This window comes from Mastomys coucha, unplaced genomic scaffold (genome assembly GCF_008632895.1).
Source record: "Mastomys coucha isolate ucsf_1 unplaced genomic scaffold, UCSF_Mcou_1 pScaffold22, whole genome shotgun sequence".
Lineage (NCBI taxonomy): Eukaryota > Metazoa > Chordata > Mammalia > Rodentia > Muridae > Mastomys > Mastomys coucha.
In genome coordinates, this window is record NW_022196905.1 from 7,606,394 (window position 1) to 7,627,051 (window position 20,658).

At 41.7% G+C, this 20,658-nt stretch overlaps 1 protein-coding gene and 1 pseudogene across 6 annotated transcripts in view; one reads left to right on the forward strand and one right to left on the reverse strand.

The window, feature by feature from the left end:
* Pus10 (pseudouridine synthase 10) overlaps window positions 1-20,658 on the reverse strand; it is a 73,660-nt gene that overhangs the window by 46,825 nt on the left and 6,177 nt on the right. For all 6 annotated transcript variants that reach the window (XM_031342841.1, XM_031342843.1, XM_031342842.1 and 3 more), the window contains 2 exons: window positions 17,678-17,926; window positions 16,111-16,197 (listed from right to left, as the gene is read on the reverse strand). In XM_031342841.1, coding sequence (XP_031198701.1) covers window positions 16,111-16,197; window positions 17,678-17,926 — 336 coding nt within the window. The remainder of the gene's footprint in view (window positions 1-16,110; window positions 16,198-17,677; window positions 17,927-20,658) is intronic.
* Window positions 4,787-13,898, forward strand: LOC116070670 (annotated as a pseudogene).

Here is a 20,658-nt window from a genome sequence, read left to right on the forward strand (position 1 = left end):
GCCCATGTTTAGTTGATTTTCCTCCGCGAGGCACAGAGTCGCCCAGTGCCCGTCTGGCTCTCGCTTGCCCCGGCGCTGTCTCTATGGAGTTCAATGTACTGCAATGGCTCTTCATTTATTTTTTATCTGCTTATTTATTTATAGGGTCTCTCTGTGTAGTCATGGCTGCCCTGGAACTTATTATATAAACCAAGCTGGCCCTTTCAGATTCCTTCTATGCCCTTCCAAAGAAGTCTGGCTTTCTTTGGCATATGTTCTCTTTAAGAAACAAAGTAGACTCAGAGAAGTCTGTAAGGGTTAAAACAGGGCAGTAGGATGGGGATACAGCAGGCTGGCAGGAAATTCCTAGTTAAGTCCCAGCACCTCCCAGACCAGGCATAGTAGCACTTGTCTATGCACCTGTGATCCCAGTGTTTGGGAGGTGGATAGAAGCAGGAGTATTAGTGGTTCCAGGTTATCCTCTGCTGCTTAGCACATTCAAGGTCAACCTATGTCTAAATAAATAGATAACAGTTTTAACAGTTTAACAGATTTAAAGGACTCTAAAATCCAACAGGCTCTCAAGACATTTTTTAAAGACCATGTAATTAACATGTTAAATACAAATTTGTTGTTATTTGTTCATTGAAAGACACCACCCAATGGCACTTTCAGGTTAGAATCTGAATAACTGGAGCACATCAATTACATGCTTATTCCGTGTACTTAAAGACAGTAAGTTCTACTATTTTAAAATAATCTATGTCTTACTTTCTTCAGTTCAAAAGAGAATAGTTCCCCAATCCTTCGTAAACTTCATCCCATCTGCACTAGTGACTCAAGAGCTGTGATAATAGAATCATCTGTAAAATGTAAAATGCACCAGAACCTCCCACACAGCAATCTCATTATTAAAGATATTTCTCCAAATTAGTGGAATCCATTATTATAATATAAAAGTTAGGTTACACGCCAAGCTACTGATATCTACATTTTCTAAATTTATTAAGGGAACATACTACACATGTCTAACAAAGCATTTCCTACATACACATAAGGCTTTCCCTGGGCACTGAGGTTTACTGTACCATCCACCCACTTGCTTCCCAGGGGTTTGCCTGTGGAGGCCCAGCATCTGAACCAGAAGGAGGCTGGAAAGTATTCTGGGAAAGGAGATTCTAAGACAGCTGGAACTATCTTAGAACTGGAACTGGGATCAAGTTCTCTTTCTTATTTATAGCAAGTGATACAGGCAAATTAAGCACCTTATGGTAAATTGCCCCCTTGTATAAGTGAAAAATTAAAATGAAATAATCAACAAAAATGCTCACTGTTTTTATAGCACAATCAGTGATTGCCTGAAGCTTTGTACAATAATTTAAAAATAGAGATGCTTATTTCTTCTTCTTCCTCTTCTTCCTCTTCCTTTTTTCTTCTACTTCCTCCTCCTCTTATGATACTAGAAACTGAATCTAGGGCCTGGCACCTACTAGGCCAAGCACTCCACACTAATCTACAGTCCCTGTTCTTTTTATATCCTGAATCAGGGTTTCACTAACTTACTCAGGCTGTCTTTGAACTCATAATTTTCCTGCCTCAGCTTCCTAAGTAGTTAAGATTACATTCCAGTATGGCCAAAGCTGCCTCTAATTTGGTTCTTTGGTTTTTGTTTTTTGTTTTTCAAACAGGTGCCTGGTGTGCAGCCCTAGCTGGCCTGTGACTCTCCATGCAGCCCTAGCTGGCCTGTGACTCTCCATGCAGCCCTGGCTAGCCTGTGACTCTCCATGCAGCCCTAGCTGGCCTGTGACTCTCCATGCAGCCCTGGCTAGCCTGTGACTCTCCATGCAGCCCTGGCTAGCCTGTGACTCTCCATGCAGCCCTGGGCACTGCAGCCTCAGCTTTGTGCTGGAATCCCAGCAAGTGCCAACACAACCAGCCTTCTGAGCAGCTTTTGAACATCATTTTAACAAAGAGGAATTCTTGGAACCTTCCTTGTCTCTTCCAAATGTTTAATTCTAGTTTTAGGCAAAAACTTTAAGGCAAGTAATATAATGAATATTTAAATGGAACAGAGTATGTAGTGGGCTGGCTTCAAGTTATAAATGCTTGGCAAAAGATGTGTGAGTCAAAAAAGGCAAATAAGCAAGGCAAATCTAACCACACCTATCAAGAAAGTCTAACTGTAGAACATACCAGCTCTTAGGAGAAAGGGGGAAATGGAGGAACTCTTACCAGGGGAAGGCGGAGGGAGGGTAAAACAGAGGCAAAAGGAGAAAACTGATAAAGAACACTGCGGATGTTTGAAAGTCATAAAGAAACATTATTCTATGTGTTTAACTACATATGCACATACACATGCGTGTATATAAATGGATAAACAGACCATTTAAGCGAGGTTGATGTTCCCCTCCAAGTGTCACAGACTATCTAACAAAAACCCCCATGCAAGGCATGGTAGATCCCTCCAAGTTGTTGGTCAGTGGAGCCTACTGTCTCTCCTTTGGCTGCCTTCCAGAACTTGAAGAGCCTATGGTGAAGACACCACACAGTCTGGAATCAGGACTTGGAGGAGTCAAGCAGGAACTGACCTGGAAGACTCCCTGAGGACTAGCTTTCATAGTATCCAAAGGCACCATGTAAGGTGCCAAGCGAAACAGCAATCAATAGTCCTACACAGCTATAAAACCTATGAACCACAACAGTAACAAACATGGCAAGAAATCTCTGGTGGTGCGAAACAGTGGCACCACAGGTGACCCACACTGGTCAAAATGCAGAGGAGTAGCCAGAAGGTGCCCAGCACTGATGCCCTGACAAGATGACCCTATACCTGAGTTCAGGGAACATCACTGAAGAAGGGGCAGAAAATTGTAAGAGCCGAAGAACCAGGATTCCTGCTGCTAGATAATGTCTACAAAATGACAGGGATGCTGCACTCACGGAACCTCAACACTAGGATTGCCCAAACAAAACCCACATAAGGACACCGCCAGTCCACATGCTAATACAATAAAGGATTACTAGCCACAATGTGAAGAGCTGCAAGTAAACGGTGGCTGAGAGAGAGGGAAGACCAGTCTCTCTGGGACGAGCCCCAACAAGCTATTTAATCTCAAGTGGTCAGCCCCAGACACATGGACATTAGAACATTATCAATGGGCTCAGTAGGTTCTTCCCCACCCCCACTCCCTGTGTGTGCACACAGATGTACATATGAAAGTTAGTTCTTTCTTTCCACCATAGACTCTGGGAAATCATACATGAATGCACACATGTGTGTCATAATAATAATTACAGGAAGAGGTCATGAGGGACAGAGAAGAAGCTGAGAGGGTAGAAGAAAGGCCAGAAACCAAAAATACTATACAAATGTATAAAATTCTCAACAACAATGCTTTTTTAAAGGTCCTAGGGAGAAAAAGTAGAACTCTAAGTTCTGTTCAGTGCAGATGTTCTGTTCAACATCTTTATTAGGACACCTTGACATAACATGTGCACAAAAGGTAAAAGGAGGTAGGGAAGGGAGAACCTGACAGAGCTTAAAACCAAGTGAGGGAAGAAAACCCCAGATTCCTAAGAATAATTTGGTGACAAAATGTCTAAAGGCTAGATCTAATGAAAGAGGCTGGGTGTATGGGAAACTTCAATCAAATTTCTGAAGAATAGAAAGCAAAATAATTAAACAAAGACATTTAGGAGAGATGACTCAGAGGGTAAGAGGTTTTGCTGTTCTTGCAAAGGACATGAGTTCAGTTCCCAGCACCCACATGGTGGCTCACAACCCTCTAACTCCAGTTCCAGGGGACCTGACACCCTCTCTGACCTCTTTGGTACATATGTATATACATATACACTTGGGCACATACACAGACTAAAAACACATTTTTTTTTAACAATTTTTATAATGTTAGGACTGGTGTAATGGCACCTTCATCTGCCATGCAAGGCCGGTGCCTGAGTTCAGGCTCCAAACTCCACAGAGCTGGAAAGCATGAGCCAGCTCTGCTGAGTCTCACTCCCACATGCATGCCACAGCACACGTGTTCCTACATGCTCTCTCTCACACATACAAAATAAGTAAAATGTTAAAAGAAAACTTAATTTGAAAGGGGAGGAGAGGGTGGAAGAAAGAGTAGCAAAAGCAAAGATGACCAGAATACAATGATACATGCATGAAAACATAAACAGTTATTCTGTAGCTGACTCAGTGAAAAGGCCTATTCTTCTGCTTCAGAGGCGATTATTAAAGGGCTTGGTGTAAGAGTGCTTGCCTGGCACACAGGAAGCACTCAGGAGGTGGAAGAAGGAAGATCAGGAGTCGAAGGTTCTCAGCTACAGATACAGTTTGAGGCCAGCCTGGACTACATGGGACTGTCTCCAAAAAAAGATGATTAAATACTTATATGAGTTTAATTAATAACAATTTTTCCTCATATTTCTCTTCTACCTAGCACTTTCCCATCATATAACCTTATAAAATATTGACATTCTAAGTGTCTAGATCGTATATAAATCCCATTAACTCCCCAAATAATATAAACTCGTTTATCACATTTTTCTCCATATTACTCATAAAATTAATTTGTAAAAATACTTGTAAAACAACAGCAAACAAACAAAAAGAAAGAGAGAGAGGAAGGAAGGAAGAGAGAAAGAACGAATGTACGCACACACAAGCTAGAGTTGATAGCATAGATGTAGAGAAAAAAAAACATGGCTGATGGAGGTAGAAAAGGCCTAGCAGACAGGGCCTTGGGAGGTAGATCGCCTGTCAGGAGTAATGGATTCTGAACTCTCTGGCGACAGGATGACTATGGTAAGAAATAATATATATTTCGGAATAGCTAGAAGGGGACATTTTAAAAAAATGTTTGTATCAGAAAGAAGTGCTAAATATTCAAAACAATGTATTAATTATCCTGATTTGATTATTATACAATGTAGACATAGATAAAAACATCACATCTGCCTTGTAAGTATAGACAAGCATGTGTCAAATCAAAATAAATTGAAAAGAGGAAAGTTATAACTACAGTAACTACATATCAATATTCTCAGAAAGAGAAAAGATTTTATCTGTCAAACAAGAGCAGTCTTATTTTTCTAAAACATACACACTCAAAAGGTGGCAAAAACTAGAAAATAGAAAAACACTTTTAATAATTATCTCTATAAAAAAGTCTTTTAAATTATGTTAAGCAAAAGGCATGGTATATATGGCATTGTGGCTATTTTATATGAGGCTTAGATCAAGCTCCAAATGCTAATCCTAACGGCAATCTCTTCATGCACCCAGAAGGACAATGCAGGAAGCTGCTACTACAACCAAGCACTTATTCAAAAATAGAAGCAAGCATTTCTATTCTGCAGTAGATTCCAACTAATCAATTCCCATCAAGCAATCCCTGTTTTCTTCCTATAAGGCAATCACTTAAAATGGAAGAAAATGAGAAGGCTCAGTGCCTAACGGCATGGACTGACTGCAGAGCACTCAATCGGATCCCAACACATAAGAAGTAGAGAGACAGGTATATCCCCGAGTTCTGGGCCAGCAAGGGCTACACAGTAAGACCTTGCATTAAGCTAAACAAATAAATAAAGATCTTTAAGATGTGAGAAAGGGACTGGAGAGAGTTCAGTGGTCAGGAGTATGGCTGGTTTTCCAGAGGACCTGTGTTCAATTCCCAGTGGCAGCTCACAACTCCAGTTCTGACTCCAGTCCCTATGACTTCCATAGGCACACCATGGTACATGTGGAGACGTGCGCACGTGGACACACACACAGAGTTAGACACCATGCACACACACAGCAATAATAAAGAATTTAATATATTTTATTTGAAAATTTTTTTTGTACAAATTCTAGTTACCTATTAACAAAGCTTGAGCTTTTAATTTTTTTCTCATTAATTTATAAAACTTTAGTTATTAAGAACATAAAAACTGGCAACTTATCGCTCATTCTATCATCTGTCTGTGTGTTGGTGCTGCAAGGGTGCGCATGCACACGTAGATGTCAGAGGTCAGCCTGGGTACTGCTCCTCAGAAGCTCCCCCGTTTCTTTGAGACACACTCTCATTGAGGACCTGGGCCTCAGTCATTAGGCTAAGCTGACTGGCCAGCAAGCTCTGGAAATCCTCTTGTCTCCTCCACCTCCCAGGGCTGGTATCACAAGCACACTTTACCAAGTGCTCCTGGTTTGGTGTTTGGGTACAAGAGATCTTTTTACATGGCCATGGGGATTGAACTCAGGGCCTCAAGCTTGTGTGGCAAGCCCTCTACTAACTGAGCCATCTCCCTATACCTTTAAATTATTTCTCTTGTTAAAATATTACAAGAGCCCTTGTTCTGTTTAAAAACAAACAGAAAGCCAAGGACTCTTTCCCTAACTTTGAAGATATAACAGTATTTGGAGAAAGTACCAAAGAAGGTGCATTTGTCCTAGAAACATAAAACACAACCTGTCTTTAAAATCTTACCAAATCAGTGTGGGCAGTATGGCAAGTGGCAATTACAAGTATTCTCTTTGGGGTAGGCTAGTTCAGAGTTCAAATCCTAACTCTACTATTCATCAGTAATGCAACCTTCAGTTTCAATTTTATCACAGGAAAATGAAGATAAAAGCCCAGCCTTCTTTGAGGGCTGTGATATCTGAGTAAGACTGCCTACACAAATACTCAATAAATGGCAGTGCCTTACTTTCATAAGAACAGAGTTTTATCTTGCTAAAAATAACATAGTTTATCTGTTAAGATACACAGTACTTATGTAGCTGTTTTATACATGACCTATGCTTTACTGTCATTATACATGACTTTCAGATATAATCGAGACAGAATGACCACTGCTGGAATAAGTACAAAGTATAATACATATGTAAGAAAACACCCTAGTAAAGCCTATGGCTTTGTATACTTAAAATGAATTATAAAAACAATATGAGTAGTTGAGAAAAGGTTATTCTCATGGAGCCAAAATGATCAGGTAAAGTCAAATACATATAAATTTACAGGATGAAGAGATAACATGGCTTTACAAAGTATTATAAAAAGAGGAGGAAAACACATTCAAATTCTAATAAACATAACATGGAATGTCATTTGACCTCTATGAGTTCTGGACAGTTCAACAGGTAAAGGAGCTTGTCTGTAAACACGGTGATCAGAATTCAATCCCCAGGGCCCACATGGTAGGAGACAGCCAACTCACACAAGCTGCCTCTGACCAGCACATAGGCATCATGTCACGCACACATGTACACTCATACATGACAAATAAATAAATAAACGCATGTCATACTAATTTTAAAACAATTGGCAGATGGCTTGGCAGGTAAAGGCTTGCTGTCCAAGCCTGGCAAAGTGAGATGGATCCCTGGAGCCTTTATATAAAGGCAATGACCACCCCATGTGTGAAGGTTGGGAACTCACAGACTTTCTGGCAGACATTCTCAAAAGGTAAGAATGGGTTTGTACCTGGAGAGGTACTCTCACAAGGGCTGTGATAAATCACAACAATGTACACATAACTATCATCTTTTATATTAAATGTGACGAAAAGCTAAGGAGCCCTGTTCTACATGACTAGCAAGGTATCTTAAAGCCCTGAATCCATGACTCTTACTATCATTGCATTCTTATTTGTGTGTGTACACATGTGTGCACATGGGCATTTGTGCATGCCATGGTGTGCATGCATGGTCAGTTCTCTGACCTCAGCATGGTTCTCTCTTTTCCACAATGTGGGTCCAAGGAACTGAGCTCAGAGCTTTGGCCTTGGAGGCCGGTGTTAACTTGCTGAGTTACCTCACTGGCGTCTCCATGTCTCTCAAAAGAGCAAAATTGCATGTGCTGGTAACCTCTTGGAGTTACATCTTATAGAAAGATGGATTTGGATGGCTGCATAAACATACTTGTGTGCTATGAAGGTTTTTAAAATTGTAGTCTGGGGACTGGAAAGATGGTCCAGTGGGCAAGAGCACTTGCTATTCAAGCAGGAGAAAGAGTTCAAATCCCCTGCACCTATTTAAGAGGCCAATTGTGCTGCATATGAATGGGTAACCCCAGTCCTGTGGGGAGAGGGGGTAGACAGGAGGCTTGCTGGTGCTTGCTGGCTATTATCTAGCTTCAGATTCAAAGAGAGCTGTCTCAAAGCAGTAGGGCAGGGAGTTAATGGTAGGACACAAAAAATCCTCCTCTGGAGTGCACAAACAGGCTGTGTGCAACTGCACATCACACATACACAGTTGCAGCCTATATGGCTGAGAAAGTGCCTGTCAGTAAAATGCTTGCCACCAAAAGCATGAGGATATGAATTTGATCCCCAGAACTCTGTAAAAAAGCCAGGCCTGCTGACTTACAGTGGTGATAAGTGGGTTCCTAGAGCTCTGGCTAGCCAGCCAGCTTCGCCAAATTGGCAAGCCCCAGGTGAGTGAGAGACCTGTCTCAAGCTCCAGAAGAACTCCAAGGTTGACCTCTGGCTTCTGCACGAGCGCACACACACACACACACACACACACACACACACACACACACGAGCACGCGCGCACATAGCCTATATACCTAAAATCCCTGGACCAAAGACCTCACAGAGACTAAACAAAATTATAACCAACTTATCAGGGGCCATCAATGCTAAGGCAAACTTTAAACCTGCCTTTCTAAGTTCAGAAAGGGCAGCAGAATAAAGTAGACCTTTGGTGTATTGTATATCTAGGAGGGGTGTCTGCCACACAAATTTTAAGTTGAAAAAGCATGGAAAATAAAGGGAAAGGAGAAAATATAACCACTGAATCAGAAGACAGCCAGCTCAGGCCTATACACACATTACTATCTTAAACAAGTGGCTATCTACATTTGCAGCTGATCTGTGGACTAAACACAATAGAAACCACGATCCTTTAGAATAAGTAAGGACCTTAGAAGAGAGGGAGATTTTACCAAAGAATCTAATTCAGATAGATCCAAGGATCTGTAAATGCATGCAAAACTTTGAGTATGTGCTGCTTTTTTCTTTTTCTTTTTTCTTTTGGTTTTTCGAGACAGGGTTTCTCTGCGTAGCCCTGGCTGTCCCGGAACTCACTCTGTAGACCAGGCTGGCCTCGAACTCAGAAATCCACCTGCCTCTGCCTCCCAAGTGCTGGGATTAAAGGCATGTGCCACCACTGCCTGGCGAGTATGTGCTTCTTGCTCTCCTGTTCTTCACTTGCTTTAATATAGGGTATCACTGCATAGCCTGAATAACCTTGAACTCAGGATCCTCTCAGCCTCCTGAGTGCTGGATTACAAGAGTTAAACCATGCCAAGTGAGTCTGTGCTTTCTTAGGACAAAGGAATTCATTATTTTCTTCAGATCCTAAATGAGATCAACGGATCCAAACTGGTAAGGAGACCACAAATTTAAATAAAACAAATTTTTAAAAATATTAATTTATAAAATTTTAAGGAAAGATAATTTCTTAAATAAAAAAAGTGCTGCTGCTGAATTGGTATTTTTATTCTTAACTAATTCAGAGTATTTAATCCAAAGCATGGAGACAAAAAATATATTTTGATCTGACAAAACTCCAGCCATATCATACTGCACGCTGAGAAACGGGGTGTTTCATATGATCAGAGCAACATTTACGATGAAATAGAACTCATTTAAGGTCACTAGGGGGAACAAAGGGGTCATCATACACTAGCCATAAGGTGGAAATGAACCAAACAGATGGTACAATATCGCCCTCTGCTGGACTCAGCTGGTAAAGATAAACCTCAAAGAGTGAGCAAAACTTCCCAGTTTAGTCTAGGGCATCCTTGATAATCCCTGTCACGCTGTGGTGTGGCTTTACAGAGCCAGTCCTGAGTGTAGAGCAGTGGTTTGTTAGCAAAGTCCACCTGGATTAAGGCTCACATCACAGGAAGGAACCTGGAACAGTGCTGCAGGCCCAGGACACAGTCATGACTGAGGAGATCACAGGCTACAATGGGGAGCTGTCACTGTTTCATTAAACAGATAAGTGTCTCTCAAACTGATTTCCAAACATTTGTGTTTACGCCCAGACTGTTGTTGCTCTCAGCCTCACTAGTGGGAGGAAATGTCCCTTTTGCAATGGGAGATGGTTATTGCATAAAACTCACCAGACAAATTTCTGAGAATAAGTGTCTATTGTGTGGCAGAGTACTCAAGGCTCAGGCAGACACAGAAGATTGTAAGCTCACACTACATTGCCCCTCCCCTACAAAGTCCCAGGAGCATCATGGAAGAAGGGGCAGAAAGGGAACCAGACAGCATAGCCATTTCCTTGGGGTTGAAGTACCCTCCCATGAATGGGGCAGGGCACTCATGAGGCTACGGAACTGACTGGAGGGCTGGCAAACATCTCAGCAGCTGAAGGGATTTGGGGCCAAGCCAGACAATTGATCTCTAGTACTCACATATTTTAAGGAAAGTGTTGGGCGCCTTTTTCCATCCGTCTTTCCCCATATGGGCCACCAAATGTCTCACCACCTTTCCGTGTCTGGTTTCCCCGTACGCGGGCCACCATATGTCGGCCGCCTTTCCGTCCAACAGAAATAAGGAGGCAACAACGAGCTCTTCTCCATGCAGTTTAATCAGGAACCTTCATTTTTACTTCTTCTCTAGCTAGCTTCTTTTATATTCTTCTATATCTTCTTCTTATATCTTACTAGTTACATCTTTCTACTTTCTTCTTACTTACTCCTATTTCCTACTTACTCCTATTCCCTACATCTTACTTCTATTCCTACATCTTTACTTCTATTCCTACATCTTTCTATCTCTACATACTTACTGCTATCTATCACCTTACATCTTACTATTCTTACATCTTACTTCTATCCTTACATCTTACTTCTATTCCTACATACTTACTTCTATTCCTACATCTTACTTCTATTCTTATTCTTACATACATCTTACTTCTATCCTTACATCTTACTTCTATCTTTACATCTTACTACATACATCTTACTTCTATTCTTACTTACTCCTATTCTTACATACATCTTACTTCTATATCTACATACTTACTCCTATCTATACATACTTACTCACTATTCATACATACTTACTCCTATCTATACATACTTACTATCTATCTCCAGCCCCCAGCCCATGTGGGTTAAATACTTTCCCTGGTCCCAGTCAGCATCAGCTATGTGGCAAAGCATAATAGGCTACAAGAAATCATGCCAGCTTGCATCATAAACTAGAGGCACACAGCTTTTCCAACTAAGGCTTATTTATCTCAATGCTCTCTGCTCTGGCCGGAGACCAGGTGTTCAATATATATATAGGGTGGCAGCTGCGGCTCCCCACAGGAAAGAACCAAGTACTGTAAGCTGTCCTTTGACTTCCACAGGCACACTGTGACATATGCCACACACACATACACACACACACACACACACACACACACACACACACACAATTTTAAAAGAAACAGTAACTTCACAGGACTTCAGGAAGCTTACAAGTTACAAGACTCATGAGGTCCCCACCAGAGATTAGATGAAGAGCAAACAAGCTAGGAAGACAAAAACTGTTCAAAAATTCACTTCATATCTCCTACTATTTATTGCTGTGGTGCTGGGACAGCTGCAGCACAAACATGACAACCCAGCTTATTTCCTCCAACCTGGAGCTCCACTCTCTCACCACTGGCCGCCTTCTGAGTTGTTACAGATAATCGGATGTTGAAGCAGATGCTTTTCAGGTAGCAAGGATACATTGGTGCAGCCCTGGTTTTGGGGGAACCTCATCTCTACAGCATCTATCCTCATGGATCAACTGATAAACTGCCTTATGTCCCTGTGGGTTCTGGCTCCTTGGCAGCAATGGCTGTGTTTGAAGATAAGTTTAGGCCAGATATGGAGGAGGAAAAAGCCAAGAAGCTAGTGAGTGAGGCTATTGCAGCTGGCATCTTTAATGACTTGAGGTCTGGAAGCAACATGTGTTATCAGCAAGAGCAAGCTGGACTTTCTTTGTCCATACTCAGTGCCCAACAAGAAAGGGACCAGGTTTGGCTGGTACAGATGAGAGAAAGGCATTACCGCTGTCCTCACTGAGAAAGTCACCCCTCTGGAGTTTGAGGTGCTAGAAGAGACATCAGACACTGGATACTTCGTGAATGGTGCTGCAGGTGGTTGGATTTCTCTCTGGATGACTTGGGGTGCACATCACCCCTACCCCACCCCATTCTACCCCAATCAGAAAATATGCCTTTGGCAATTGCTCAATTAAAAAAAGACAAAAAACTTAAAAAAAAAAAAAAAAAAGACTCCTAGGCAGAAAAGCTGGATACAGGCTGTACAGGGATTCCATGAAGCTAGGAAGGCAAGAGACGCTTAGGTAGAGAGGTTCTACCCAGCAGCTGATTCAAACAGATGCAGACACTCACAGCCAAATAGTGGATGGAGCTTGGGGACTCTTATGGAAGAATTAGGAGGAAGGATTGGGGCCCCAAAGGGGATAGGAACTCCACAGGAATAACCAACAGAGTCAACTAACATGGACACTTGGGACTCTCAGAGTCTGCACCAAAGAGCATACATGAGCTGGACCTAGGCACCTGGCGCATGTAGCTTGGTCTTCATGTGGGGACTGAACAACTGGAGATGGGCTGTTGCCCATCTGTGGGATATGTTTTTCTAGATGGGCTGCCTTGTGCAGTCTCTGTGGGAGAGAAGCCCTGCAGAGACTTGATGTCCCAGGGTGGGGAGATACTCAGGGGGGACACTACCCTCTCAGAGGAGAAGGGGGCAGGGGCTATGAGAGGATTGTGGGAGGGAGATCAGCCGGGGGGGGCAGTAAGTGGGGTGTAAAGTGAGTGAGTGAGTGAGTGAGTGAGTGAGTGAATGAATAAATGAATGAAAAAAATGATCTCCCTTTCATGTACCTCAGCTTGGTAGCTGCCTGCTCTTGGTTTAATCTGTGTCAAAAAAAATATACCCATTCTGGTAAATCCTTTGGGATGAGAATTACATCCATTCTGAGCCTACCTTCTGAACACAGACTAACCAGAATGCCTTCCCACTTGTCTTTGTTCCTTCTAAAGCACAAACCTCCACGTAAGCATAGCATTCCAAGAACAGGAGCCTAATCGAAGACAACTGTCACCTTTTCATCCAGGTGAGCCGAAAGCCAAACATTAGCTACACTGTATCCCACACCATGTCATCCAATTGGCTTACTGTCTCTTTAAGAAACTCTAACACTCTGGAGGCATTTCTGCAAACACATTATGTCATTCCTTTACTTGGCAACTGCTTTTTAAACTCAGGAATAAGAACTCATGTTTATTCTTATTAGTTCATCCTTTTAGACTGTTCTTGTTCATAAGCTCTACTGTGAATTAACTGTAACATTCAACATGCCTGCTGCACTCTCAACCTTGTGTCATGTAGCCCATAGTGAGGTTCACATGCATCTTCACTAGCATAAACTATGGACAGAAGAGAGCAGGAGAGAGCCCTGAAGCACATCAGGGACCTCCCTGCAGCTCAGTGATGTGCAGGCACCATCAAAGGGCTTCTGTGTCTCCTCTTGGAGACTAGGATTTGGGAAGACGCAGCATCTATTCTAACATCTTCCCTCAAGGGAGTTTCACGAGACTGAAACACTGTCCAGCTTGTGACTAGTCGTCCACTCACTCCTTTCGGATACAGAGAGTCCAACACAATCCAGTCAGTTGTATTCAGGCCCTGCCCATGTTCTGGCCACTTTCATTTTGAGAGAGACTGGCTGAGACGCGGCCACACTGGAGCTGTGGCCCTGCCACGCTCCTACCAGCTCACTCCATGTTACAGGCCTACTCTGCTCTCAGCAAACTTGTCCTTCCTCGAGCTCAGTGCCCACAGTTCACCCTCACCCTGGAGCTCCTGGTACAGAATCTCACTGCGCTTTTCGGTTGAGCTCACCAGCTGCTAATTTTCAGAATCAACTTATTAACTTTTGGGAAAGGTGACCTTTGTCTCCAATGGTGTGGAAAATATGTTGCCTTTTAACATCTCCAAGGATCATGAGCAGCTGCAGGCTGTTTTAACTCTATCTTGAAATATAATTATTTACGAAGCCAGAAGACTCGAGCCCATTTAGGAAAGTGTCACTTTGCAGAGCCAGAACTTTCACTCTCCCCAGAATGATTGCGCTACATTTTTGCTTGTTTGTTTGTTTATTTGTTTGTGAGGAAGACCACCTTTTCCCTGACAGAAAGGCCAAAAAGCAAAGCAAGATTTTCAGAACCCAGCTTTCTCTCCATCTATAAACAGTGTACATCATTCCACGAAGGCCTGTCTCCTGTTTCATTTGTTTCCTGTCCTAACAAATCTCCCTTGCAATTCTTCACTCCATTAGCAGTTCACTGGATGGTCTAGTTTTTTGGTTGCAATTCTAACAGAGCTGAGCCTTCCTCTTATATTTGCATTAAAATGACTCTATTTGGTGTTTTTTTTGTTTTGTTTTGTTTTGTTTTGTTTTTATAATTGATCTGAAGTTTGCAAAATAAAACTTGGTTGTTCAATCTGGGCAACACTTAATAAGGAGTTCATCAGGCTACTCACAATACTTTAAGCTTTTCAAATGAAAAATTTAAAATGCATATTCCTCACCCTACCCTCTCTCTCTAACCTAAGATGAATTCAGGATCCTCTTATCTTTGGCATAGACCTCATTCCTCATTTTTACTCTTCTAAAATTATTTACTGAGACAGGCTTTTTCTATATCATTCAGGCTGGCCTCAAGCTCACAGTAATGATCCTGTCCAGTTTCCCAAGTGCTGAACTTAAAGCTGTGAATCACCATATCTGGTTTCCCAATTTTGGCGCGGGGGAGAAGGTTTCGAGACAGGGTTTCTCTGAGTAGCCCTGGCTGTCCTAGACTCACTCTGTAGATCAGGCTGGCCTTAAACTAACAGAGATCCTCCTGCCTCTGCCTCCCAAGTACTGAGATTAAAGGGATGCACTACCACCATAAGGCCCATCCTTCCCAATTCTTTATGGGGATTTTTCTCTAAACTTTCTTTTATTGGTTATAATAATTGGGTTTGATTTAAATTTGCTTTCCCTGAACTTGCTAAAACTTATAACATAGCTTTTAGCCAGATGTTTATGCCAGTTTTTCTTGCATTATTTGAAATTCACCTGTCCAAAGTTTACAGCCCTTCTCCCCACTCGCAAGAATATATAGAGATATATTTTTTAATTCTTAATTTTGAGCTGGCAAGATGGTTTAGCAGGTAAAGGAATCTGTTACCAAGGATGATGACCTGGGTTAATGCCTCGGACCCACATGGCAGAAAGACAGAATCAATTACTGTAAGTTGTCCTGACTTCAGGACACACAGGTACACACACACACACACACACACGCACATGCACACGCACACAGATATATATACACACAAAACAAAATAAAAATATTAAGAGTATCAATTCCTCAAAGTGTAGTCTTTGTAACAATAGCACCGGTTGAGTTTGCTGTTTAGAATGCAAATTCCTAAGTCCTACCTGACCAAATACATACAAATCTCTGGGACAGTGCTTGGGAAACTCTTCAGGCTGTGCTCAAATACCTGGCAATCCTTCTACCCCAGCTCCTGAATACTGAGATTACAGGCAGGAGCCACCATGCCTACCCATGAGTAAACCTTGTATGTGTTGAAAGTTTAGGAACCAGTATCTAGGAGAAGACACTTCAAATAAAAAGTTCTCAAATTATGTCCTTTTAGCTCAATGTGATTTTTATCAGTGTAGCCTTTTAGACTGTGGGTGACAACCACACCTGGTATCACATAGCAGAATGAGGGGTCACAAGAAGAAACTGACAATGGTAAAAGGTTTCTGAATGTGCAACAACCAAAATTCATTCAAAACCACCTATTTAATGAATCCAAGGCATGTCTGGCCACTCTTGCTCATGTCCCATCATGCAACACTGCAGCAATATGCCCAGGATGGCCTCAAACTCCTTACCACCCTGCTTCCATACCCAGTGCTGAAGTTAAAAGTGTGAGCCTCTGTACCAAGTTTATATCCCATTTTTGTTTGCTTGTGTTTTAGAAATTAGAAATTCCTAGCATACATTTTACATTTTACACATGCTCTGAAGTGGGCAAATGACTTTACCTCTCTCACAGACAGCTGCGGTGGGAAGGAGACGGACAAAACCACGCTGGTGAATTCAAACCCAGAGGCTTCAACCTTTTGGCACACCTAAAAGAGTATTACAAATAGGTAAACTCCCAAGAATTCCTGAAAATGTGGTTCTAATAATACAATTCCTCCCAGGATACTGTGCAGCTTCCCAGCATTCAGTTCGGAGCTGGGGCTGAGGCTCAGTGGTACTGTGCTTGCCTAGCATGTACCAGGCTAGTCTCTAGCTCTGCCCAAAACAAAGGTAACCAAAACACACCCACATTTGAGTAGTGAGCTCATCATAAACATCATGAGATTAAGTATTTGTTGACTCTGACCCTGAACAACTGGCAGTTTCAGGACAACACACTGGGTGTCAGATAGTTCTTATTAATTTTACAGTATGTTGATACAACGTCAGAATAGTTGGCCTTTTTTTTTTCTTTTTTCTAAGATTTATTTATTTATTATACATAAGTACACTGTAACTGTCTTCAGACACTCCAGAAGAGGGCATCAGATCTCATTACGGGTGGTTGTGAGCCACCATGTGGTTGCTGGGATTTGAACTCAGGACCTTTGGAAGAGCAGTCAGTGCTCTTAACTGCTGAGCCATCTCGCCAGCCCATAGTTGGCCTTTTTAAATTAAGAGATGTTAGTGACCACCTGGAATAAAGCAAGCAGGAATGAATGTCAGTGTTTAGGAATGGTGTGTGGCAAAAGAACAAACACGGTATGCACTCTCTGATAAGTGGTTATTAGCCCAGAAGTTTGGAATACAGGAAGAACAACCCACAAACCACAAGGAACTCAAGAAGAAGGAAGACCAAAAGGTGGACAGTGCACTCCTTCTTAAAAGGGGGAACCAAATACCCACGGAAGGAATTGCAGGGATTAACTATGGAGCAGAGACTGAAGGAAGGGCAAGCCAGCCTAAATATAGCTATCTCCTGAGAGGCTCTGACAGTACCTGACTAATACAGATGTAGAGGCTCACAGCCATCCATTGAACTGAGTACAGGGTCCCCAGTGAAGGAGTTAGAGAAAGGACCAAAGGAGCTGAGGGGTTTGCAGCCCCTTAGGACGAACAACAATATGAACTAAGTAGTACCCTCAGAGCTCCCAGGGTCTCAACCACCAACCAAGGACTGTACATGGAGGGGTCTGATTGTTCTGGCAGCATGTGTATAGTAGAGGATTGCAATTTGATCATCAATAGGAGGAGAGGAGCTCAGCCCTGTGAAAGTTCTGTGCCCCAGTGTAGGGGAATGCCAGGGCCAATAAGTGGGAGAGGGTGGGGTGGCAGGCATGGGGAGGGGGGAGGCAACAGGGGTTTGTTTTTGTTGTTTTTGTTTGTTTCTTTGTTTTTTGGAGGGGAAACTGGGAATGGAAAAATTTACATGTAAATAAAGAAAATATCTAATAAATAAATAAATAAATAAATAAATAAATTCATTGTTTTTAATAGAAAAAAAAAAAGGAATGGTGTGTGGAAGACCTCAAAGCTTTCCTGCTGACCCCAGCTGTCATCACAGCTCTGCTGACAGTGAATGTTTACCTCTGTAATAAACCCCTTCTCACAGAAGCCCTGAAGAACTCCTAAGCAAACATTGCACACTCTCAGCTTTGAAGGCTTCACAGCCATGCTTTCGTCTTCAGTAACAGAGACTCCCTCCTTTCCATCTTCACTCAAATTATCGATCCCACCTTCGTGTAGACGAATTTTCTTCAATGGTGGGTTTGGAGTTTCCAAAATTAGTTCATGTTTTTCTGGTTCCAGAAATTTTTGTAGATCATTGAGCAACTCCTGAAAAGTTAGTAAGAGAAAAAGCAGTAATACTTTAAAGTGGCATTGAGGGTCTCCCAATGCAGTATGAAAGTCGGCCAAGTGTGATGACTTTCGTTTGTTTTAACTAGCAGTGAATGCTTCCCAACAGAACTAATAGCCAAATTTGTAATTTTGTTGAGGAGGAGCCTTTCTCCTTAAGGTCAGGGTTTTAGCTTCACTGATTTATGAAATTCTTTTGGAAAAACATTCACATAAGTAATAGGCATTTGATTAGTGCATGGATTAAGTACATTAATAACAAATTCAGAGTCACCAGTAACAAATGTTACTGGTTTTGCACAAGAGACCTGCCTGCCTCTGCACTGGAATTAAAGGCATGTACTGCTCTGCCTTGCATGTCATGGATCCCAGCCCTCTACATCCCACAGAGCAGGCTCAGGCAGAGGCAGTAGATAGCTTATGAGTTCAACCCATCCAGGGCTACATAATGAAGCACTGTTTCAAAACAAGGTGTAGAAAAGACTAATAGTTGCTGGGCGGTGGTGGCGCACGCCTTTAATCCCAGCACTTGGGAGGCAGAAGCAGGCAGATTTCTGAGTTCGAGGCCAACCTGGTCTAACAGAGTGAGTTCCAGGACAGTCAGGGCTATACAGAGAAACTCTATCTCAAAAAACCAAAACAACAACAAAAACAGAAAACAAAAACAAACAAACAAACAAAAACAAAAAAAGAAAAGACTAATAGCAGGGACTCACATGTCCCTAGTTTATTACATCAATTCAGGAGTAACCAAGTGACTACAATATTGGCTTTCTAGAAATTCTAAGATATGAACTTGTGGCAATGCACTGTGATAGAAACACCTCTTAAATTCTAAGAGCCTGGAACCTTTGCTGGCCCTCACAGCCAAAGTTAACAATACACCTCAAAGTCACTTATGACTACTGTGAACTCAGCCTCTCTGTTTAACCTGCCTTTAAGAGACAATGCACCAACCAACCTTGCTTGCCTTGGAATTAATGTATACCTTTAATCTTAAATTGTGTATTCTACCAAGCCCATGACCCAAGAGTATTATGTATATTATGATAATACATACGTCTCAAAGCAAGGTGTAGAGAAGACTAATAGCAGGGACTCACACATCACTGGTTTATATCAATTCAGGAGTAACCAAGTGACTAAAGCATTTTTTCTAGAAATTCTGAGATATTACCTTGCCCAATTCATGAAGCCTTGGATTCCATCTCAAACAGCAAAGAAATAAAAGAGACAGACAGATACACACAAGGGGTTGAGGGGAGTATAAGCTGGAAACAGCAAATACGCTAAAACCAGCCTTATAAAATAAATATCCACCATAAATGCTAAAAGCAGCATTCAGCTATTGCCTGATAGGGTTTGCTCTCTGGGTCAGTTGGAGTCATACTTAACTCTTGTAAAACTATTAACTATTTCTGTTAACTATTCCTCTTTCCTTGTCCATGTGATGATTTCTCTGCTGTTCAATAAAAGAGATTGGGCTAGAGAGATGGCTCAGTGGTTAAGAGCATGGATTGTTCTTCCAGAGGACCACATCAAGTAGCTCACAACAGTCTGTAACTCCATTTCCAGTGGCTCCGACACCTATGGCCTCCATAGGTACCCACTCACATGTCATAAATCACACACAGATGATTAAAAATAAAATTTAAAAATATATAAGAACTAAGAGAGAACAAGGCCTTTGTCAGGGACAGACTGATCAACACAGGGATAATTTTACAAAACAGCCTTCAGGTGGGCACAGATTCAGACTCCCACGCCAGAGAGACAATGGTAGGCAGCACAGTGAGAACAGGGAGAGAATTTGAATCTGGCTCCCTCTTGGTTAAATGACACTAAGGAGACGTGCCTTGATTTCTGTCCTTAATGCAACACCAGTGCATTACTGGTGACTCTGAATTCATTATAAATGCATTTAATCCTCACACAGATCAAATGCCTATTACATACATGAATGTTTTTCCAGAATTTCGCAAATCAGTGAAGCTAAAACCCTAATCTTAAGGAGAAAGTCTCCATCAACAGATTTACAAATCTGGTTTGTAGTTCTATTGGGAAGGTCATTAAACTACTAATTTCAAAAAAGAAAAATTTAATTCTAATTATGAAAACATAAAAATATAAACTGGCATGGAGATGGGGCTCAGTGGCAGAATCCTGCTTAACATACATGAAGCTTGGGGTTCCATCTCAAACAGCAAACAAGCAAAAGAAACAGAGAGAGAGACAGACAGACAGACACACTGACACACAGACTTTTGACTTGTAATATTTTTTGTGGATAAATATAAACAAAATATTCAAAGGCTTTTTAAAAATGTTTTGCTCATCATATAGCTATACATGAGCACCCACATGTACATACTATCTTATACAGCTATACACAAGCACACACATATACATACTGTCTTATACACACAGGGGGTGGAGTACAAGCTGATTTTTATTCTTGCTAAGTTACTTAACAACCTCATAAGCATAGTTGTGTTAATGTGAAATCTTATCATTTAGAGGTTGAGTAAGTGAAGATAATTTTTGAGACAATTTACCAAAATACATAGATTTGGTAGTATTAAAATTTGGGGCTATCAATACATTCCATTTATATGCATTAAACAAAAGAAGCCCTGATCTACGTTGCTATGCACACTCGTCTACTCCAGTCACATCCAAAATATCGGGGATAAAATCCTGATAAAGGATAA